The sequence below is a fragment of the Podarcis muralis genome, chromosome 14 (genome assembly GCF_964188315.1).
Source record: "Podarcis muralis chromosome 14, rPodMur119.hap1.1, whole genome shotgun sequence".
NCBI lineage: Eukaryota > Metazoa > Chordata > Lepidosauria > Squamata > Lacertidae > Podarcis > Podarcis muralis.
Genome location: NC_135668.1, coordinates 49,948,586 through 49,971,289, shown reverse-complemented (window position 1 = coordinate 49,971,289; position 22,704 = coordinate 49,948,586). Strand labels below are relative to the sequence as shown.

At 48.1% G+C, this 22,704-nt stretch overlaps 1 protein-coding gene across 9 annotated transcripts in view; it reads left to right on the top strand.

Moving 5' to 3' along the window:
* Window positions 1-22,704, top strand: part of MPRIP (myosin phosphatase Rho interacting protein) — a 161,814-nt gene that overhangs the window by 132,242 nt on the left and 6,868 nt on the right. For 6 of the 9 annotated variants that reach the window (XM_077918691.1, XM_028705639.2, XM_028705642.2 and 3 more), the window contains 10 exons: window positions 407-998; window positions 2,468-2,584; window positions 5,738-9,550; window positions 12,044-12,191; window positions 12,333-12,450; window positions 12,905-13,064; window positions 14,290-14,409; window positions 14,571-14,657; window positions 18,881-19,043; window positions 19,863-19,948. In XM_077918691.1, coding sequence (XP_077774817.1) covers window positions 407-998; window positions 2,468-2,584; window positions 5,738-9,550; window positions 12,044-12,191; window positions 12,333-12,450; window positions 12,905-13,064; window positions 14,290-14,409; window positions 14,571-14,657; window positions 18,881-19,043; window positions 19,863-19,948 — 5,404 coding nt within the window. Of the gene's footprint in view, window positions 1-406; window positions 999-2,467; window positions 2,585-5,737; window positions 9,551-12,043; window positions 12,192-12,332; window positions 12,451-12,904; window positions 13,065-14,289; window positions 14,410-14,570; window positions 14,658-18,880; window positions 19,044-19,862; window positions 19,949-21,345; window positions 21,412-22,704 lie in introns of all 9 variants that reach the window. The other 3 variants (XM_077918689.1, XM_028705645.2, XM_028705643.2) reach the window with 3 other exon arrangements.

Below are 22,704 nucleotides of genomic sequence, written 5' to 3'. Positions count from 1 at the left end.
TGGTTCAGAGCATGTGTTTATGTAGCCCATAACGCTCAAGTGTGTTCTGAACCACCTTGAAGTCCTCCTCTAGCTTGGAACGCAAAAATGAATTTGCAAAGCTTCTAAGCTGCTTCAGATGAAGGGGCGCTTCACCACTCATTAGTTTTGATAGGCATCACATGCTAAATCTTGCAAGAGGGAGATAAATTCACAGGCAGATCAAGAGCAATAGCAAAAAGCTTCAGAGATAGCATGGCCCTGGACATTTCAACGGGCTTCGACTCTTCCCTCCCTGCCCCTACTACCTTCTGGCTTACAGTGGTACCTTTACATAGCAAAACTGAAAGGGGGTATACAGATAGGAAACCAACACCAGCGCTGATGGTTTTTCGCTCTCTTGTCCACTTTCCTCCCTCCTTGCCAGCTCTTTGCCCGAGGAGAAAAGCAAAACCAGCTCGTCCTTCGACGCCTGCCCCAAGCCCAGCGAGAAACAGGATGCCGAGCAAGCGGAAATTGACCCTGAGCACAAGCGCAGCCGCGCCCGGGAGCGCCGGCGCGAAGGCCGCTCTAAAACCTTCGACTGGGCTGAGTTCCGCCCCATCCAGCAAGCCCTGGCTCAGGAGAGAGCCAGTGTGGCGGACGCTTCCAAAGGCAGCAGCGCCCCTTTCGCCAAGGAGCCCGGCTCCACAGAGGCAGACCCTGGGGAGCTGGAGAGGGAGCGTGCGCGGCGGAGGGAGGAGAGGCGCAAGCGGTTTGAAAGCCTGGATGCCCCCGACGGGGGAGGCCCAGAAGACTTTTCCCACATGGAGGTGGACAGGCTCCCGGGGCTGCCCAGCCCTTCGGAGACCAAGCCGCAGAACGTCCACGTGGAGATCGAGCAGCGGTGGCACCAGGTGGAGACGACCCCTCTGCGCGAGGAGAAGCAGGTCCCCATAGCCCCTCTACACCTCGCCCATCCGGACGACAGCAGCGAGGCTCTCCACAAACAGCACCTCACCACACTCCTGGAGAAGGAGGTAAAATGGAGGGAGGGAAGAGGGCAGGTGGGTGGGACTTGGGCTCCTCCAGGCAGGCTGGCTTAGGACTGATGGGAGTTCAAGAAGCCTAGCAGCGAGCCCTGGAAGAAACAGGGGGATATGAGGTTAAAGCAGGGGGCTTCAGTTCTCTTGCTCACACTAATCTCTTCCCGCCCTCTCTCCGTTTGCAATTTGCTTACGGTCACTTTAAATATGGACGAGGCACGTTAAACTGGCTTACCTTTCCTCTTTAACTCCCGATAGGGCAGGGCTAGGGAACTGGATCTGTTTCTGTCCCACCCTTTCACTGCCTACCTGTCAGATCACCTGGCACCCCATCCAGCAATGGGGCGTTCGTGAAGTCCCCACCATGGTTTGAGACTTCAAAGTGCCACACTGGGTTTGCAAAGAGCCCTGTTACCACTTTGGAGTGGCAACAGTCAGCAGGTCATTGGTACTTCAGAGCACCAAGCAGGACTCTGTGCAAGCAGCAGGGAGCTTGCACATAGCTCTGCTCGGTGCTTTGAAGGCCCTTTCAAGGACTGGCTTGCCACGTGCAGCCGAAGCAATGGATCCCACAGAACTTGAAGTCCAAGTTCCACTCTCTTCTGGGATCAGCCATCCTGCGGAGTTCCTTCGGCAGTGACTGCCAAACTCTTTGGCCAGGATACAATCTGGAGCACCTGTGACATCATGCGTGGGGCTTGCATGTGGGTGTGGCTTGTGGGAAACAGCCTTGCAGGGCGAATTGGAATTCATGCTGGGTCACATTGTTGATTTTGCAAAGCATTGCTCTCATTGTTGTAATCCTCTCTGAGTATAATCTGGGAAGGCAGCATGCAGTCAAAGGGGTAGTGCTGAAATTTGGCCCATGGGCCAGAGGTTCCCCATAACCTGTGATAGGGCCATAATTACTGGTCCTCCTCAATTATCCGGAGGTGGCTCTAAATTGGCAAGCCTTCCCACTCTTGTGGGATATAAGAAACCATTCCCTCTCTTCCCTCTACCCGGGAGAGAAGTGTCCAAGCGTGTTGACCTCCATGGTTTCATTTACTTGGAGAAGCTCAGCTCACCTTGGCACTTCTGCATCTTCAGCAAGTGAATTATGTTTAGTTTATCTGAAGTTCTGTTGTCCTTGTAGCATCTGCCGTTAATGAGCCAGTCCTGGGGAAGAGGGGGGGAAATGCAAGCCAAGCCTCACCCATCATCTAAGCCCATGCCTTTGGGGAGAAACTGGAGAAGGAATGGCTTCCTAGAGCACGATGGTTCCTGGAGAAGTTCTTAGCTTAGTTCCTACTCCAAAGCTTGGTATAGAGGAGGAGAAGCTCCTGTTAGGAGGTTGCAGGAGAAATCCATCCAATTCACCCAACCAGTTTGTATAGGGCAGCCGGTCACCTTGCCAGTTTAGAGCTGTGGATGTTTTTGAATGACATCTTTGTGGTCTTCTCCCTTCCCTCTTGTGCTTGCAGCTGGAGCAGAGCCAGAAGGCAGCCTCTGAACTCCTAGAGCAGAACCGCGCTCTGCAGGACCAGCTGAAAGTAGCTTTGGGCCGTGAGCAGAGTGCCCGGGAAGGTTACGTCCTGCAGGTAGGAGAGCAAGGCCAACGTCCTACTTGGTTGCCGTCGCTTGAATTTAATCTGTGGGACTTCAGTCCAGGGTGCTTGTGGGGACGCACCTGGGTGGGAGACACAGTTTGCAAAACCTTCAGTCCTCCACGTCGTAGGGGTGAGAGAGAAGCTTTTTGCATTACCCTCTTTTCTGCAGGTACAGAGCAAGCTCCTCTTTTCAGTACTGCACTAAGCAGCCTTGTTGCTTGGGAATTCTGAGAAATCATTCCAGTTTTGAAAGCAATGGTTTAAATCAGAAGAGTTCCGGAAGGTTTGGTCCACCATCTCCATTGATAACCATGTCTGGTTGTATCCAAACATAGACTAAAACCTGCCTCTTGATCTTAGGAAACTTCATGGAAAATTGGGTTGCAGTATCTTAAGAGGTGTCAAAATTGATAGCAAACAAGCCACTTTCCAAAGTATGTAGTTGATAATGTAATTTGTTTCTAGGGCTGTGCGTGCCCCTCTCTCCTACTAACTGATCCAGGGCTGCAACCCAGGGAACACCCAATCTGGATCTGATCCTGACTCATTTTGGTCCGTGGGGTTAATGTTTAATTGGGGTTTTTAAAGCCTACAAGGAGCCACGGCGTCTCCCCCCGCCCAGCTGACAACACTGCTGAGAGTGGGAGGGTTCAATCCTGCTTTGTCCTACTCTACCATGTTCTCTAGCTGATGAAGCAGACTTCCTGCAGGGGAGTAAACATAGCTCTCAAGCTAGTGTGTGCCATTGTCAGTTTGCATACATTTCAATTAACAATAATTTAAAATTTTAAAGTATTAGTTGCTTGATTAAGTGAGGGTGCCTTTGGGTTTATTAAAACGTGTTTCAATTTAATGCCCACTCTTCAGAGTTGCAAGCCTAATATTTTTATTTTGTAAGTAGCTTTGATAAAGAGCGACACCATGCTGCAGAGGCATCCTTCCCTTTTCGTAATGTGTTCAACCTTCTCGAACAGTTGGCCTTCTGTCCAAGACTACCCAAGTCTCCTGATGGAGAGAGATCAGAATCTCTTGCATACTGACAAGAGAGAGCAGATGCTGCCCATTTGCTAGGTTATCTGTTGTGCCTTCAACCTGATACCCTGCACCTATGGCTCCTTGCTATTTTGCCATTTGTGTAGGTGACAGAGGTGGCATTGTGGTATGGGGTGAACCTCCTTTCCCTGGGGTACGCTGGCAGATGATCACTGTACAGATTGCCTGGCTCAGAATAATGGGACAAATTCCATCAGGTCGCACCAGATAACCTAAATGCTTCCTCTCCTTTTAACCGGGCCCAATAGGAGGAGTACCTTTGCTTGTAGGACTAAGAAGCTAACGATGTGATCCTATGTCTCTCTACTCGGATGTAAGTCCAATTAAGTTCAGTGGGACTTGCTCCTGGGTCAGCGTGCATAAGATGGCGCTTTAAGAGACCTTGAAGAATTGGTGAAAGACCGATAAAGCAGGCATGCTGGTCACCCCAGCGGGGAAGCAAATGACCCTTGTGAAAAGCAGATGGTTGCAGCTTCTGGGGAGCGTTTTTTGCCAGACTCCTCCCAAAACGGCAGAGCCCGGGTGAGCTCCTAATCCTTTGCCTCCCTCCCATCCCTGGTTCATAGCGCTGATGTTGCAGAATGTTCTGCCCAACAAGACACTGCATATTTATCTTCAGGACTCGATCCGCGTGCATGTTGAACTGAGCCCCTCTTTGAGCTCTTGCAACGTAACCTTTCCTGTGTGTGTCCTGCCTTGAGCTCGATGGCAAGTGGAGCTTCTCCAGCCCATTCAGTGCTAACAGAAGTTGAGCATGACTGTTTTTCCTCTTTCTCCCCCCCAAGACACCAGTTGTATCTTCTGCCTCCTTTGGGGCGAGGGTGGAGAGGGTCACTGTACTAATCTCTCTTGGGTGTGGATAATATTGCATGGGTTGTTTTTTAGGGGTTTGGTTTTTTGTTTTTTGGTGTGGAAGCATGTAATCTGACTTATTGTACCTGAGTGTCACATCTATGGGCTGTCCCTGCCAGCGATTACGGTACAGCAAGACAGGCCAAATTATCAGGCTTAGCGCTGTGCTCCTCTTGCCTCTTTCTGTTTGTGTATTCTTCAAGCCACATGATTTCTGTCCGACTCTTGCATGATTCTCTGTGTGTTTATTCCCCCACCCCCTTGCATGCAACATGGCTTTGGTTTTGAATCTCTCTGAGGGTTTCCTTGTTCTGACTTTTATGTTCTCATCATACTCCTCCTTTCCTCTCCGCTCGTCTTGATTTACAACAAAACACGGGTAGCAGACAGATCTAGAACTTCCGCATTTTAAACTTCATTCACATATTACACACACAAATATATTTTCCACGAGCAGGAAAGCTATAAGACGTTTGCGGCAGGGATCAGTTCGCAGCTGCCATCTCTTCAGGTGAGGGGAGAGCAGTTGTGTCTTCTCAGTGGCCTTCATTCCTCCAGGACTTTATTTACCTGAAGCTCTGCATCATTTGCTAGGCAAAAACATTATGCTCTAACTGTACACCTGCACACACACAATCCAGCAGTTAGACTCACAGGTTAACCCACCCCAAAAAGTCAGGGTGGGTAACACAAAAGTGAAAATAAAATCCCAGCAAAACAAGATACTGATTTAAACCCATCCTTTCCAAACTTAGTCTCAAGCTGCAAAAGATAGTTCCTAGCAGGTAGGTCTCCCAATGCTTCAAAGAGTTGCTTGTTTTATCTTAGTATATTTGGATTGCCCCCCCCCCCCCACAATTTTCATTCCTTTCCAAACCTTTTTTCTACTTGTCCCAAGTCATCATTTCTCCTGTGGTGTTCTCTTCTCCATCATTTTGTTTTCTTTTGTTTTAATTTGTTTTGTTCCTCTTAGGCTCGTTTGCGTTCAAGCTGTTTCAATGTTTTATCATCCGTGTTGTCTGTTAAACTTGAAGAAGTGTTTCCTTGTTTCCCTGAGCAAAAGGGATTTTTAAAAAAAGAAAGCAGACAAAACTGAAACCATCCAAAATTGGAGCAGATGGGTAGTGATCAAACCTATGCAAGGAATTGTTCTGTGGCCCAACTTGACCAGAGGTGTGACACTCAGAACTGGGAACCGAGAGTGCTACTAATCTCCTATTTAATCAATTTTTTTTAAAGACCGAGGTGGCCACCCCCGCATCGGGGGCCTGGCAGAGGCTCCATAAAGTCAATCGAGACCTCCAGAGTGAGCTCGAAGCCCAGTGTCAGCGGCAGGAACTGATCAACCAGCAGATCCAGTCACTTAAGCGTAGCTATGGGGAGGCCAAGGATGTGATCCGGCACCACGAGGCAGAGATCCAGAGCCTACAAGCGAGGCTCAGCAATGCCGCCGCAGAGCTCTCCATCAAAGAGCAGACTCTGGCAAAGCTGAAGAGCGACCTGAAGGCCGAGCGGAAGAAAGCTCAGGAGCAGATGGAAGAGTGGCAGCACAGTGAGGAGGCGCTGAGCTCGCAGCTGAAAGCCAGCGAGCAGAAGCTCAAGAACGCGGAGGCGCTCCTGCTGGAGAAGACCCAGGAGCTGCGAGATCTGGAGACACAGCAAGCTCTGCAGAGGGACTACCAGAAGGAAGTGCAGCGGCTCCAGGATCGGATCGCTGGCCTCAGCCAGCAGCTGAGTGCCAGTGAGCAGTCCCAGATGCTGATGGAGGAGAAGCTGCAGAGGAATTACGAGGCTTTGCTGGAGAGCTGCGAGAGGGAGAAGCAGGTCCTCATCCAGAGCTTGAAGGAAGCGGAGGACAAAGCCAGCGAGTACGAGAACCAGCTTCAGAACAACGAGCAGCAGATGGAGGTCCTGCAGAAGGAGAAGCTGTCAGTCAAATTTGAAAGCAGCGAAATTGTCCACCAGCTGGAAGAGCAGCTTGAAATGAAAGAAGCCAGCATCCAAAAGCTCGCCGAACACATCAAGAGCCTTGAGGAGGAAAGGGATCAGATCAAATGCCGGTTCCAAGAGCTGATGAACCAGGTTGCCGAGTCTGATAACGAGGTCGCCAAGCTGCAAGCCAAGCTGCAGCTGGAGGAGAGCAACTACCATGCCCTGGAGCACTCCTACGAGGTGGTGTCAGGGCAGTTCCAGAACTTGCAGGCAGTGCTGAAGGAAAAGGAGGAGGAGCTAAGAGTGGTGAGGGAAGCCCACTCGAGAATTGTGGAAAATAAGGACCAGGAGCTTGCAGAACCTTTCTTAAAAATAGCTGCCGTAAGTAGCAGTCCAGAAAACGCGGAAGATCAGCAGACGCAAGACGATGAGTTGAAAACATCAGCTGGTGAGAGCTTAGCGCCGTGTGTTACGACGGAAACAGGTGGTCAAGTTGTGGAGCCAGCACAACATTCACAGCTTCAAAGAAGACTTCCAGTCTCAGAGTGCATGCTCACTGAGGATCAAGGCCCCAATATCAGTCACAGGCAGATCTGTGAGCACCCAGCAGTGAACCCAGAAGAGTGTAGGTCTACCTCTAAGTCTACAGACCTTCAAGAGAGAGAGATTTGCCAGAAGGACTCTGCAAAATCGGACACAGAAACCCCGGGAGCCAAAAGGCAAAGGATACGTTTCTCCAACATCCAGTGCCAAAAATATATCCACCCTGATGGATCCGAGAAGATGTGGACCAGCAGCACTTCATCAGACACCAGCCAAGACAGGTCGCTTTCAGAGGACAGCATGTCATCGGAACCAGCTCCAAGTTACCCAGGCACAGGCGATTCGGAGACTTACCTGTCTATCATCCACGCCTTGGAAACCAAATTTTTCATCACAGAAGAAAAGCTCAAAGATGTGACCATGAAACTCGAAAGCCAGCAGGGCCACAATCAAGACACCCTCATCACGCTTCACCACCAGTGGGCCAGCACAGAAGCACAGCTGAGGGAGCAGCTTCAGGAGAGCTTGGCTCAAGTCAGCAGGCTGGTCTCACAGCTGGAGGGCGAGAAGCAAGAAAAACACAAGCTGCTCGAAAATCACATCCATGAGCTGGGAAGGTTCCATGGGAGAAACAACCAAGCCTTGGTGTGCTTAGAGCAATGCAGAGAACAGCTAAGAACTTTGTCCAGATGTGACACGGAGCAAGAGAGAGAGGTGCTTTTGGGTGTCCTGTCGAATACGGAAACTTCTTTATCAGATGCAGTCCTCGTGTTGCAACAAGCACTTTCTTCGCCTGGTCATCTGGCAGAAGAATTGTCTGCAGCCCAAGCATTGCATGCAGAAGGCAGCAGTTTGGGGGAGGAGGAGAAAGCTGCCCTCCAGCAGCATCAAGTGGGGTTTTCTGAACAAGACCAGCTGCGGATGCTTTCCAGGAGGGTGGCTTTTGAAGCCAGCTTGATCAACCAGATAGCAGAGTCTCTGACAGATGCAACCTCCAAGATTTCCTTAGCCCTGAGAGAGATTCATGGTACGGTGGATGCAGTCTTGCTGGAGCCTTCAAATATTTCACATATTGCAGTGGCCTTGGCTGACGTCTTATCTAAAAAGCTAGTGTTGGAAGATGAGTTTTGGAGCCAGGTGGAGGAGCTAAGGAAGAATTTGAGTGCCAAGGAAGAAGAGGGGAAGGGAAAGGTGGAGGCCCAGTGTTTAAACATTCCTCAGTGCCTCATTCATTCGGTGGCAGACAGCACGCTGATTAAAGCAGAGCTCAGTTTTGTTGCCCAGAAAATGAGAGAGTCCTTTCATCAGAGATTAAAGGCCATCGAAGAAGACCTCCACAACACCAGAACGGCCCTTCAGCAGCACAAGTGCATGCTGGAGGAAATCATTAAAGCATACCAGACTCCTGAATTTGACGGCGTCATGCATCAGATTTCCAAAGCCCTTGAAATCCAAGAGGGCACTTCAGCTTGGGATGCCAGCCTTCCTGGCTTCATGCCAGAAGCCCACACTTTGCAGGATCTTGGCAGTCAAGCTCTAGCTGCCATTCAGGGCGATCTTGCTCAGCAGCTCAAAGACAGAGCAAATGTCCTAAAGGAAATATCTGCTGCTCTCCTGTCTCTGTCCCCTGATGAGGCCCTGAAAGACTGCCGCAAGCTGCTAAGGATTTCTTCCAGTCCTCCCTACGATATGCGTCTGGGGGATCTTGAGCGCTACTCGTCTCTGCTTGTTCAAGATGCGATTATCCAGGCCCAGGTCTGTTACGGGGCTTACAGGGCAAGGCTGGAGTACGCCAAGGAGGCACGGCTGTACAAAGAGTCCCTGCACAATGTGGATGCTCTGTGTCAGGAACGCATCAGGGCAGTTGCCACCCTCCGGGAGGAATACGAAGAGCTGCTCCGAAAGCAACAGGGCAAGTATACCGAGATGATTGCTGTGCTTGAAAGGGAGAATTCGGAGCTCAAGGCCAAAGTGGAGCAGCTTAATAATCAGCGGAAACTCCTGGAAGAAGAAGAACATAAACAGAGCAAGAAAATACTGGAGCTTCAGGACACGTATGAAGAGGAGATCCGGAACGTGGTTGAGCAGCTTCACAAGACCGAGGATGCTCTGAAATCAGAACAGACTGAAGGGCTGCAGCGACTAGATTCTCTTGCGCGGGATAAGCTGAACTTGGAGACTTTCCACCTTGAGCAGATCCAAACTCTAGAGGACAAGTTTCAAGTCAAGATGAAGGAACTGCAGGTCTTCCACAATGAAGAGCTGCTGGCCTTGCAGAAGCGCTACGAGCAAGAGCTGCAGTGCTTGCAAGCATCTCTGGAGCAGTACCAGAATCAGCACTCAGAAGCACTGCCTTCTGTGGCATTGGGTGCAGGAGAAGCATGGGCTGCTGATAACCCCGACGGTGGGGTGCAGGGCTCAGAGAGCGAGCTGGACGCCATGCACGGCTTGAGAGAGCGCATTCAAGAGCTGGAAGCCCAAATGAACATCATGAGAGATGAGCTGGAGAACAAGCACCTCGAGGGCAATGCGTCCACTCTGAGGGAGAAATACCAGAAGGACTTTGAGAATCTTAAGGTTTTTTCTTCTTCACTGCACTTAATTTCAATAAGTCATGTGTGTAAATCTCTCCCTGCCCCCCACCCATGGCAATGCAACAATCACCTTTTTGTTTAAAGGCAAATAGAATTCTATAACTTGATGGCCAGAAGATAGATAGAACTAAAAAGAGGGACGGAAACACTTCCTTCCCATGACAGAGAAAAGGGTAAAAAATAATAATTCTGTCACAGGATGGGATGCATTTCAAACGGAATGTTTACAGTCCATAAGACTGCCCCCTAAGAACACTAAATCAAAACTTTGCATTGCAACATAGGAACAAATTGTCCATCTTGGAAGCCCAATATAATGTCCTTGAGGTGATGTAGCCAGAGCCCTAGGGATGCATGTCATCTTCTGCAAACCTTCACAAGATCTTTTCACCTTTAGATCTCAGATTTCCTATAACTGTCCTTCAAAACACAAACCCCTCCTATCAAACTTCCATCCTTACAACCTAAAACTAATGAAACGGTAGTATCAAAGCACAGAAAAACAAAGAAAACAGAAACACAAGCACATAAAACAGGGTCTGGCCGGAGAAAGCCTGTGCAAAAAGATAGGTCTTTACAAGTCTTCCTTTTAATCACATTTTATAACCCACCCCCCTTTCCTAAAAGAAGCTCAGAGTGTAAATGAGATTGCATCACCTTATCCTTGGAAGTGCCCTGCAGGCTAGGCAAGGCTTAGAGAACAGAGACTTGCTTCAGCTGAAATTCACAGCTGAGCCATTATTCAAACTCGGGTCCCTCCAGTCTAAGGCCAACAGGACACCCTCCAGTATTTATTGCTGTAGCACATGGCCATATAAAGGAGCTAATGGGAGGTAAATGGTACGTCACATCATGAAATGATGATAGTAATGCGAGAAGCAGTCAACGGTTCTAGGAGAACATTCTTTTCCAGGCATGGCTGAAGCCTGCCTTCTTTTTTCTTTTGCCTTTCATAAACCTTTGTAGCATTCCCACAAGAACATTCTCCACCCTTCAGCAACAGAGCCTTTTCACAGCTCACAAGATTTACCATACAGGCCGATTGCATCTGCTGGCATGCTTGCACTAACATAACAGCGGGTGCTTTTAAATGTCCCTTGCAGAACACTGATCTCCCCCTGGACTAACTTTCTGCCATCCTAAAAAGTGTTGCCTTGGCTGACAGATCTGCAGCAACCACTTCTGCAGCCCACAGCTGGTTCAAGGGGCAGTTCTGTGCTTACCAAGGAACAGAGAGCAAAGTGGCATAAATAAATCCCAGCCCACCTGCTAAGATTCTGGCCTCAGTGTAAAGAGCTAGGAACTGAAGCTGTACAGGCCTCCACAGATGTGTTTCAGGAGGGCATAGGCAACTTATATAACCACAGCTTTGCAACATGTTGTTATTTACCATATTTAGGCTGGCCAGTAACCTATATCCTCGCAGCCAGCTGCAGAAATACCGTTTTAAAGCATTCATGCAGAAAAGACCCATCTTTCTTTTTTAGAGAGCCCAGTTATTTGCCCTTTTGTAATAGCCAATAAAAATTCTGAAGATATTTAAAGATTTTATTTAAAGACTTAGGCTCGGATCCTAGAGGTACCTTAGGTATATTTTAAAGAGAGGGGCACACACACACACACACACACAGAGAGAGAGAGAGAGAGAGAGAGAGAGAGAGATGCTTTCCTCCTTCATAAACAGTCCTTAAGACTCAGCGGACACCCTGTGTGTATTCTACATGGGTACAAAAAATGCACGAGAAGCAGCTGTTTCCTGGCAACTATGAATGAGGGTGCATGCTTCACATTTTACACCAGAGAAAGAAGTTGTACAGTGCAGAAGTGGGACAGACAGCAAACCACATTCAGTACCTCCCAATGAGTAGGCTAGATTGGTGCAGGTGAATTTAGTACATCCAAGCCACTCCAAATGATTTTGTGGTTAAAAGTGTGCATTTAAGCTTCGTACTTCCATCAAACAACTCTGTGCAGCAATACAATGACACTGGGTTGTGTTGTTTCTTCCTAGTCTTATATAAATGGCATTCCAAGTTAAGCCTAGATCAGGAACAAGGAACCTGCATTCCTCCAGGTGTTGTTGAGTGGTTGATGGGAACAGGCATTCAGCAACACCTGGAGATCTACAGGTTCCCCATCCCAAGTCCAGATGGGAGTACCAGTGACAAGGGCTGCTTCCTAAGGCTTTTCGGAAGTCCCCATTTAAGTGGGTTTTGAACTAACCCTCTTCCTAGTCAATCAGATTTCATGTAGTTTTTCTATCAGGTTAAGATTGAAGAGGCATGTTAGAGCTCCAGTCTAGACCTTCCATGCATGCTTGTCCATCAGCTCCATGGCTTTCTCCTCCTCTTTGTTTGCTTGCCTGCCTGCCTGCCCATACAACCTAACACAATCATAACATTCAACCTAACACCATCCCTGTAGGTTCTGAGGCCGAGAAACACAAATTCAGTTCCCCCGCCCCATCTTTTCCCAGGCAACTTGCGAACGAGGGTTTGCAGCTATGGAAGAGACCCATCAGAAGAAGATAGAGGACTTGCAGAGGCAGCACCAGCGAGAACTGGAGAAGCTAAGGGAGGAGAAAGACCGCTTGCTAGCTGAGGAGACGGCAGCCACCATCTCAGGTAAGAGGAAAGAGAAGACCATAAGCGGTCATCAGTAGCAACATCAGAAGGTGGTTTTGTTCCTGAGGTGAGATCAGAAGACGGGAGTGTTTCTTAGAGGAAGACAGCTTATCTACAGCCCTTGCCTCTTTTCCTACACAGCCATAGAAGCCATGAAGAACGCCCACCGGGAAGAGCTGGAGCGGGAGCTGGAGAAGACTCACCGCTCGCAGATCAGCAGCATCAACTCAGACATCGAAGCGCTCCAGAGGCAATACTTGTAGGTGCTCCTCTGTATTTTCTAGATTTGTTGAGGTAGGAAATGTGGAGCTGTTCTTGGCACCTGGGTGGTGTTGGGTGGAACAATTTATCATTCTACACCACCCACACTAAACAGCCCTGCTGGATCAGGCCAGAGAACCATCTAGTTCAGCATCCTGTTCCCACACTGGCTGACCCTAATGGGGATCCCATCTATAGACAACACAAATGTTTAGTCTAGTCAGTGCAATCAAACCGCATGCCTAAGTTTGCTTTCCTGGGAAAGCAAAACTGAATGTGTGGGGTGCACTTGAATGCCCATCTTGTCTGTCCACAGCCAGAAGGTTGTGCAATGCCTCCTTCTCCTCCGCGCATCCTAGTCTCCGATAGTTGATTTGATCCATTTTGTGGTTTGCAGTTGGCCTTGCAATCTTTATTTTTTGTTTTTACCCCCACCCCCCATGCCTAATCAGGGAGGAGCTGCAGTCTGTCCAGCGTGAACTTGAAGTTCTCTCCGAGCAGTATTCTCAGAAGTGTTTGGAAAACGCTCACTTGGCCCAGGCCCTGGAAGCAGAGAGGCAGGCCCTCCGTCAGTGCCAGCGGGAGAACCAGGAGCTCAATGCACACAACCAGGTAAAGCAACACCTGTCCAGCCTCATTCAGCTGCCTAAGAGAAAAGGGTCATTTTGGGGCTTTTTCAGAATGGCTTTCAGCCAGGATTTGACTAGCAGGGCAGGGGAGTCAGTTGGTCAAGAGGCCTGATAAGCAGTTTCCCCCTAATAGGAATGAAACATTACGGCAGGACCAGCATCATAGCGATTCTGCAGGGCAGGATTAAGACCTTTAAAGGCCCTAAGCACTGAAGAGATTGAGGTGGAGCCCCCCACATGTTTTTTAAAAATAAAAACAGTACTAAACTGTAAAATATATATTTTTAAAAACCATAGATTTATTGCAACACCTGGCAGATCTGATTTCTGCACATTTTTTCAATCTAAGTTGGTAGGAAGCCCCCTGGTTTAGGTAAGGAAAATTAATTAAAAAGATGGTACCCCAGATGGTGTTGCTGACTTAACCAGGCTTGTAAACTGCCTTTTGCTTGGTGGTCTCTGAAACATGGGATCTTCTTTTTACAAAATCCACCACAGCTCCAATTGTCTTGAAATACCAGCGAGGGCAGGGAATGCCTCAAGGTGTCTCCTCAATGGCATTTTGTTTCCTGGGAAAATACGCATGATGGAAACTGCTGTGTTAAAGATGACATTGTCCAAATATGCAAACTCCATAGTTTTAGACGATGGTTGCATGTTCTTTTTGAAATCCTGTTGTTTGGTTTTAAATCCTTTTGTGTGCTTATTTTCGTCACCAGGCCTTGTGACACAGCTTCTTAATGAAGCGTTGATAGAATGTATGCTTTCTAAAATCTTTTTTCTTTGTCTCAATCACTTCAAAAGAATCAGGCTTTCACCACTAGGAATAGATTTTTTTTTAAAGTCATTATTTCAGGCTATTGGTATATTATAACCAGCATAGATATACATGGGTTACTAAAAATGTTTAAAAACTCTGTGAACTTAAGAAATGTCCATCTTTAGGGGGGGGGGAACAAATGTGCTGGTTGGGCCACATTTGTGGAAGTACTGAGCTCAATCCCTTTGTCTGATCTGCAGAAGTACAGATAGCAGCAAGGAAGGCCCAAAGAACCACAAATGCTGTTTTGTGCTGTTTGGTGAAAACTGAAGGCATTTATATCCTTGAGGTCGCCATCCAAAAGCAAAATAGGGATGTTCAGTTGCTAGGATTGGGGAGAGCTTTATTCATAACTGCTGCTCATAGCCATCTTGTGGTCTTCTTACAGGAGCTGAACAACCGCCTGGCTGCAGAGATCACACGGTTACGGACCCTGGTGACTGGGGAGGGTGGGATCGAGATGGCTGGCTCACCTCTCACCCAAGGCAAGGATGCCTACGAGTTGGAGGTGAGGGTGCCCTGCCTTGATTCCAGATGTTGGAGTTCAAGGGGCATGTGAAATGGACTTTCCTTCTTGCTCAATGGCTTAACTCCTCCCCCCCCCCTTTCATTTGTGCATAGTTGCCTAACCTAAAAAACATCTGTCTGGATTTCTCTTCCCCTTTGCAGGTCTTGCTGCGAGTCAAGGAATCAGAAATACAGTACTTGAAGCAGGAGATCAGCTCCTTGAAGGATGAACTGCAAACAGCATTGAGGGTAATAGTTCTGGAGGAGGCCTGCCTTTGTATCATACAATCAGACAGCAAGTGCCTTTAAATGCGTATGAATTCAGCTGACTCGTGTATACCCATACCACTTGTAATTATGATAATAGGTGGTTTCAGTAAAGTTCAACACAAATGTATTTCTGTAGTACAGTGGTACCCCGCAAGACGAACGCCTCGCAAGACGGAAAACCCGCTAGACGAAAGGGTTTTCCGTTTTGGAGGCGCTTCGCAAAACGAATTTCCCTATGGGCTTGCTTCGCAAGACGAAAGCCCATAGGGAAATCTCCGGGGACCTCTTTTAAATGCTAGCAGTGGGGAGCAAAGCCTTTCCCCCCCCCTCCGGCCTTCAGAAGAGGTCCAGGAAGGCTGGCGGGGGCCGAAAGGCTTTGCTCCCCACCGCCAGCATTTTAAAAGCAGTCCGGGATAGCAGGGAAGCGCTTCCCGCTATCACGGACGGCTTTTGAAGGCAGGAGAGGTCCGCGAAGCCTGGGCGCGCGGATCTCAGCGCGCGCAGGCTTCGGCATGCCGGCAACTCACCGCAAGCAGCGGCAGCGCTGCCACTGCTTGCGGAGAGGTCCGCGAAGCCTGGGCGTGCGGATCTCAGCGCACGCAGGCTTCGGCATGCCGGCAACACTCAGCAAGCAGCGGCAGCGCTGCCGCTGCTTGCGGAGAGGTCCGCGAAGCTTGGGCGCGCTGATCTCAGCGCGCGCAGGCTTCGGCATGCCGGCAACTCACCGCAAGCAGCGGCAGCGCTGCCGCTGCTTGCGGAGAGGTCCGCGAAGCCTGGGCATGCGGATCTCAGCGCACGCAGGCTTCGGCATGCCGGCAACACTCAGCAAGCAGCGGCAGCGCTGCCGCTGCTTGCGGAGAGGTCCGCGAAGCTTGGGCGCGCTGATCTCAGCGCACGCAGGCTTCGGCATGCCGGCAACTCACCGCAAGCAGCGGCAGCGCTGCCGCTGCTTGCGGAGAGGTCCGCGAAGCCTGGGCGTGCGGATCTCAGCGCACGCAGGCTTCGGCATGCCGGCAACACTCAGCAAGCAGCGGCAGCGCTGCCGCTGCTTGCGGAGAGGTCCGCGAAGCTTGGGCGCGCTGATCTCAGCGCGCGCAGGCTTCGGCATGCCGGCAACTCACCGCAAGCAGCGGCAGCGCTGCCGCTGCTTGCGGAGAGGTCCGCGAAGCCTGGGCGCGCGGATCTCAGCGCACGCAGGCTTTGGCATGTTGGCAACACTCAGCAAGCAGCGGCAGCGCTGCCGCTGCTTGCGGAGAGGTCCGCGAAGCCTTGGCCGGACAGCTTTTTGAAGGCAGGCGGGGGGGAGCAAAGACTTTCGCCGTCCTGGACCTCTTCTGAAGGAGGGCGGGGGGCAAATGTCTTTGTCCTCCCTGCCTGCCTTCCCAGGGGCTTTTAAATCGCCCCGGACAGCGGAGAAGTCCTCCGCTGTCCGGGGCGATTTTAAAATGCCGCCCGCCAGCATTTTAAGATCGCCCCGGACAGCGGAGAAGCCCTCCGCTGTCCCGGGGTTTTTTAAAATGCTGGGGGTGGGAAGAAAAGCCCTTGTCCCCCCCCCCCAGCCTTCAGAAGAGGTCGGGGGACAGACTGTCCCCGGACCTGGTCTGAAGTCGGTTTCCCTAGGAACGCATTAATTGATTTTCAATGCATTCCTATGGGAAACCGTGCATCGCAAGATGAAAAACTCGCAAGAAGAAAAAACTTGCGGAACGACCCACTAGACTCAATTAAAGAAGTACTTGTCGAATTTGAGCACTATGGGGAAGTAACGGGCTTTAAATTAAATAAAAGGAAAACAAAAATTATAACCAAAAATATGCATGGAGATCAAATTGAGGAATTGCAAAGAGAAACAGAAATAGAAGTGTCCAAGAAAGTAAAATATCTGGGGGTATGGGTAACATCAAAGAATATAGATTTATTCAAAAATAATTATGAAACAACATGGAAAGGGGTTAAGAAAGATATAGAAACATGGAGTAGACTCAAACTGTCATTTTGGGGCAGAATAGCCTCAATTAAAATGTCGGTCCTCCCAAGAATATTATTTTATTTCCAAAACATACCAGTGATCAAAGGCACAAAGATATTTAATTCCTGGAAAAAAGAGATTTCTAAATTCATCTGGCAAGGGAGGAAGCCGAGAATAAAATTCAAAATCCTGACTGACGCTAAGGAAAGAGGAGGCTTCGCCCTGCCAGATTTGAAATTATACTATGAGGCATCTTGCCTGTGCTGGGTTAGAACTTGGATAAAACTAGAAGATCCGGAAGTGTTAGATCTGGAGGGCCACAACAACCGATTCGGGTGGCATGCTTACTTGTGGCATGAAAAGAAGAAGGTGCACAGGGAATTTGTTAAACATATTTTCAGGGGTTCTCTGTTGGAAGTATGGGAGAGGTATAAAGCGGTGCTAGAACCAAAGACACCTAAATGGCTGTCACCATTAGAAGCCATGTCGGTTACCAGAAAAGATAAGAGAACTAAATGGGTAACATATGAACATCTGTTAAAGAAGGAGGAAGGGGAATGGAAATTGAGACCATATGAACAGGTTAAGTCTTTAGTTTATGACTGGCTGCACTATCATCAGATAAATGGAATGTTTAAGAAAGATGTAAAGGAGAATGGATACGCGGATAAGAATTCCAGATTTCAAACAGAGATCTTAGATAACAACGTAAAAATACTATCCAAAATGTATAAGCAACTTTTAGAATGGAACCTAGCTGACGAGGAAGTTAAGGTTGCAATGATTCATTGGGCTAGAGACCTAGGTCGGAACATCTACTTTGAAGAATGGGACAAACTCTGGAATCAACATCTAAACTTCTCAGCCTGTGTGGTACTCAAAGAGAACCTAATGAAAATGTTCTATCGCTGGTATTTGACCCCAGTTAAACTAGCTAGAATGTATGGATCTTGTAACAAATGCTGGAAGTGCAAGGAGAAGGAGGGGTCCTTCTACCATATGTGGTGGGAATGCCAGAAGGTTAAAAAGTTTTGGGAGAGTGTTTATAATGAACTAAAGAAAATATTAAAATATACTTTTGTTGAAAGGCCGGAAGCGTTCCTGCTCGGTATGGTAGGAAGGGATATAAAGAAAAAAGATTACAGGTTGTTCCAATATGCAACTACGGCAGCAAGAGTTTTAATAGCTAAAAACTGGAAATTAGAGGGTCTACCGACATTGGAGGAATGGAGATTCAAACTATTGGAATATGTGGAGATGGATAGGCTGTCAGGCAAAATCAGATACATAAAAGATCAGAGGTTTGTAAAAGATTGGGAAAGTTTTACGAAATATCTGGGAAATTTAACTGATGATCAGATAACTCTAGTGGGCTTCAATACTGCTTTGTAATATTTAAGGGTAATGTCAAAAAGGAAAGGGGAGAAGGTGAATGACTTATGGCATTACAATCTATGAAATGCAGATATATTGTAAATAATAGTATGGACGATTCGTGGCAAGACTGAAGGAAGTCTCTACTTTTTTGCATTATGTGGTGATCTGATATAATTTATTTTGTACTACGCATTTTGATTTTGTAAACTAATAAAAAGCAGAATGAAAAAAAAAAAAAAAATTTCGTCTTGCGAGGCACCACTGTATCCACAAAGCAGTGAAACCAGTATTGAAACATCCCTGAGCAGATAAAAAAAAGTCTTTAGTTCCATCATGGAACTCAGAGCAGCGTACATTTGGTTTTCAGACCATCTCCCAACCAGACCTGCATAGCCTCAGGAAGATAGCTGTGTTTTGAGCCTTCAGTCTGTATAGCTGCTAATTGTTTCCAATGTAGAAGAGTCTGTATCAGTGGCAAATGCAAGCTGTACATTGGTTCCCCCATGGGAGTGTGTGATCTCCCTCCCCTTGAAATACGTACTGCCTTACTTTGAGTAGATGGTTGTCAAGAGTAGTTCACAGATTTGAAAGATGCCATATACAACTATTTGGTCAAAACCAAATTGTTCCGCTTTTTAAGAATGGAGCCTGTCTCAGTGGGTTGCAGTGTTCTTTTTTTAACCAAAGCCCAAACCAGGAAAGATAAAAGGGAGTACTTTTGGTACTGATTGCAACAATATGTGTTGTTGGGTTGAAATCTGTCTAGCCCTTTGGCAATATTTGCTGCTGCCGATCTCCAAGGCCGAAGGGGACTGAAATCATTACCTCAGCTGAAATGCTGTTCTCTTTTCTAAAGGACAAGAAATATGCCAGTGATAAGTATAAGGACATTTACACGGAGCTCAGCATTGTGAAGGCCAAGGCGGACTGCGACATTAGCAGGTTGAAAGAGCAGCTCAAGGCGGCCACCGAAGCCCTTGGCGAGAAGTCCCCAGAGAACACCACTGTGTCTGGATACGGTCAGTCTTCTGTTTAGCTGGTTTGGCTTTTTCATAGGTGCTGGTGAGGATTCCGGATGAAAGCAAGGCCAAGTTTCTGGCTTTTGCTTTGGGTATACTTACGTGGGCTGTACCAGTTTAGGGAGCCAGCTCTGTAAGGTAAAGGTAAAGGGACCCCTGACCATTAGGTCCAGTCGCGGATGACTCTGGGGTTGCGGCGCTCATCTCGCTTTATTGGCCAAGGGAGCCGGCGTACAACTTCCAGGTCATGTGGCCAGCATGACTGAGCCGCTTCTGGCGAACCAGAGCAGCACACGGAAACGCTGTTTACCTTCCCGCCTGAGCGGTACCTATTTATCTACTTGCACTTTGAGGTGCTTTTGAACTGCTAGGTTGGCAGGAGAGCCAGCTCTGTAACTGGTGGCAAATGGGGGTCCCTTTGGAGACTGTGTTCTGGGGCAGGGGTGGCCCTTGCATGAGGTTAGGTGAAGCCATTGCCTCTGGCAGCAGATCCACTCCCTCCCTGTGTTCAGTTATGCTGCTGCCAGCCCCACTATGGTTTTGCCCGCACCATCAACACAGGACCGTTGATCTCACCAGTCGCAGTGATGGGGCTGGCGGCAGCGTGGGCACAATGACTGGGCCGGGGGGCAGCAGATCTTCAAGGGGGGTGTTGGAGCATTTTGCCTACAGAGGCAAAATGTCTCAGCCCAGTGTTGTTCCTTGTGACCATTTGACAACCATTTGTTTTCCTTTTTTCCATGGCGAGGAAGGAAATGTTGCGCTTGTAGTGCTTTCAACAGCAAGGTAAACTGGCTCTGTTTCTCCTCCTCCACCTAGATATTATGAAATCCAAAAGCAACCCTGATTTCTTGAAGAAAGACAGGACCAGCGTTGGCCGGCAACTGAGAAATATCAGGTCAAAGGTGAGTTTATGGTGACTTCATCCAACTTTCCAAACGAGGTTATGCTATGTCGGATGCCATAACAAGTCTATGAATGATATGTCTGCTGTGTTCTGTCTGTGTTATTAGCATGTGCAGAGTTTTTTTTCCCAGTCGGAACTCACTGGAACTCAGTTCTGGCACCTCTCAGGCAGGTGCCATTGCTGTTCTAAGAGAACAAGAGAGGTGTTCATGGTGAGTTCTGGCACCTTTTTTCTAGAAAAATAGCACTGAGCAGCTTTCTGGATTCTATTCCACCTGTGTTGGTGGTTTCAGTTTTCCCATTTTTCAGTGCAGGGCATGAGAGCTTTACTAGGGCAGTCCAAGGCGTGGCCTTGAGGCCTTCTTGGGTGGCCCTCAACAACATTTGACGCTCCACACAAACCCTCGCACTGCCTTTCCAAAGCTAGGTAAGCAAGGCCCTGGGCTTTGGGAAGAAGGCATGAAGGCTCTGACAGGATCCTAGAGTCCTCCTGCCTCCTTCCCAAAACCTAGTTTGAACTTTCCCAACCACAGGAAGAGGAGGGAGGGCTCTAGGACCCTGCCAGAGCCTTGTGCCTCCTTTCCAAAGCCAGGCACTTTGCTTAGTGGGAAGGCAGTGCAAGTGTGTGTGTGGTGGTGGTGAAATTTTCCCTCATCCCCCCCCCCCCGCATGCATACAAAGCAGTGTGTCACCCACAGGTTCCATGTTGGAATTACTGTTGCAGCCCCCTTGGTCTAAGAGGTTGGATCACCCTGGCTTAGAGGGATATGCTTTCAGCTAGGCCACAAGGGCAGTACTGTTGGGTGTTTAACAGGCTTGGCCTGTGTCAATGAACCACACTCCTGCCCCATGTTTGAGCATCTGTACTGGTGTGCAATTCCAGGATCAGTAGCCTGGTGGAACTGGAAGGAGGGAAAGTTTCACACAACTCTCCTCACCCTGAAAGCAAGTTTCCCTGAGCTGGTATGGTAGGAAGACTGCCGCAGCAAAACACACACACACACACACACACACACACACTTACACAAATGTTGTATAATCATGCAGTTCAGTCCTGGGTGTCATTTGTGATTTGCCAGTTTTGTGTGTACATGTGCACTATGTTTCAGAGCACACCAATTGTTCACTGTGGCATAGCTCCTCTTTGTTACAAAGTGTTGTGCTTTTTATTTATAGTTTCCCTTCTGTGGCTGATTTTATGTACTGAGTTTAAAAAGCAAACTTCTGACCTTGCAGGCCATGAAGACCCCCAAGCTGCAGTTTGCCTTTTTTCCCTCCTTGCTAGGGTGGGAGGGAGTATGTTGGCACTTGGGAATTTCCGGAGCAATCAGGATTCATGTATTTCTCCTATTTCTGTTTTCTGTGTTGTTGTTTTTGTCTTTGCTTCCAACAACAGTCCGTTATTGAGCAGGTCTCATGGGATAACTGAAATGCACCAGATTCCAGGTTCCCTGTCACATAGGTAATCCAAACAGCACCTTCCAAAGAACACTGCACCTCTTGAGGGGCAGCCCACTTAATGCATGCCCGGCTCACATCTCCATGGCTAATGAGAATCTATCTCCCCTTGCCTTTGAATTACATAGAGGTTAAGTGGGAGGAGCAAGAGGCAGAAAATTTCAAAACTTAAGTTCATGCCAGATTGAATGGCTGTTTCTGTGCCTCTTCCATCCTTTTGCTTCTCCCTGCCCTCACTGACATCCATCACTGGAAGGATTTCTGCACCTCCTAAGACAAACAACGGGGTGCTGCGTTGAAGGCATGGGACAAAAGAGTGTGCATGCTGGATGAAAATGCATGCTTTGGACTTAACTCTCCCAAATGGCAGTGTGTACAGGCAGAAGGGTACTTTTTGATTCACTAATTATGTCCTCTGGAATGGATGAATTTTTTCCAACCTGCTCCTAACGAAGGGCAGACAGATGTTATGTGAAAAGCCAGTTGCGCTGTCCACAGATCAGGTTTCTGGTCTCTACCTTTCCCCCTTTTAAAATCCCTTTTACCCATTTCTTAAATATTCTGGTACTAAATCAGCTGATCTACCCAACCCATACTGGTTTATTTTCCCAACCGTCTTAGTTGTTAGGTTAGTTGTTCCCCACCAAAAAAGATGACCCGACAGGAGAAAGCGGTTGATTTTCTGCAGATTGTTGGCAACAACTGAAAAAATCAGGTCACTACTGTATAAAAGGAGTAGTGACCTTCTCAAAACATGGTTTCATTCCTGAATGAGGTTTAATTTTCAGAAATTAAGTGTATTGCCCATCAAGATAAGTACCACACCTGACCAAGAAGATATCTGCATTTTGACACAGAAAAAAGCAATGTTCTATATCATAGGCAGCTTGGTTTGGATGTACTATAAGCATTTTCCTCTATAACCATCTGATTTGGAATATAGGGAGGCAATTTTAATCCAAAGAACAACAACTGTGGATTTTTTACCAGCGTTAAGAGCAGTTTAAATGTCTGATACTAGACTAACTGCATTTAGCTTTAATCTACAGTGTCCCTAGAGCTCTCTTACAAATACCACAGAATTGCATGGTGCTGCTTTTGTTGGGACTCTTTGTCACTTGAGTTTTTGTATTGGGGAAATGGTTCGCATGTTTCAACACACACACACACAGTGAGAAACCCTTTCACACAGAGCAAAGCACGTTAGAGCAAAGGGTTCTAGGCTAGCCTTCTCCCTGTCGTCCTTGAGTGCAGGGAATTTTTGTCATGGATAAGTATAAAAACAGATTCGATCCTG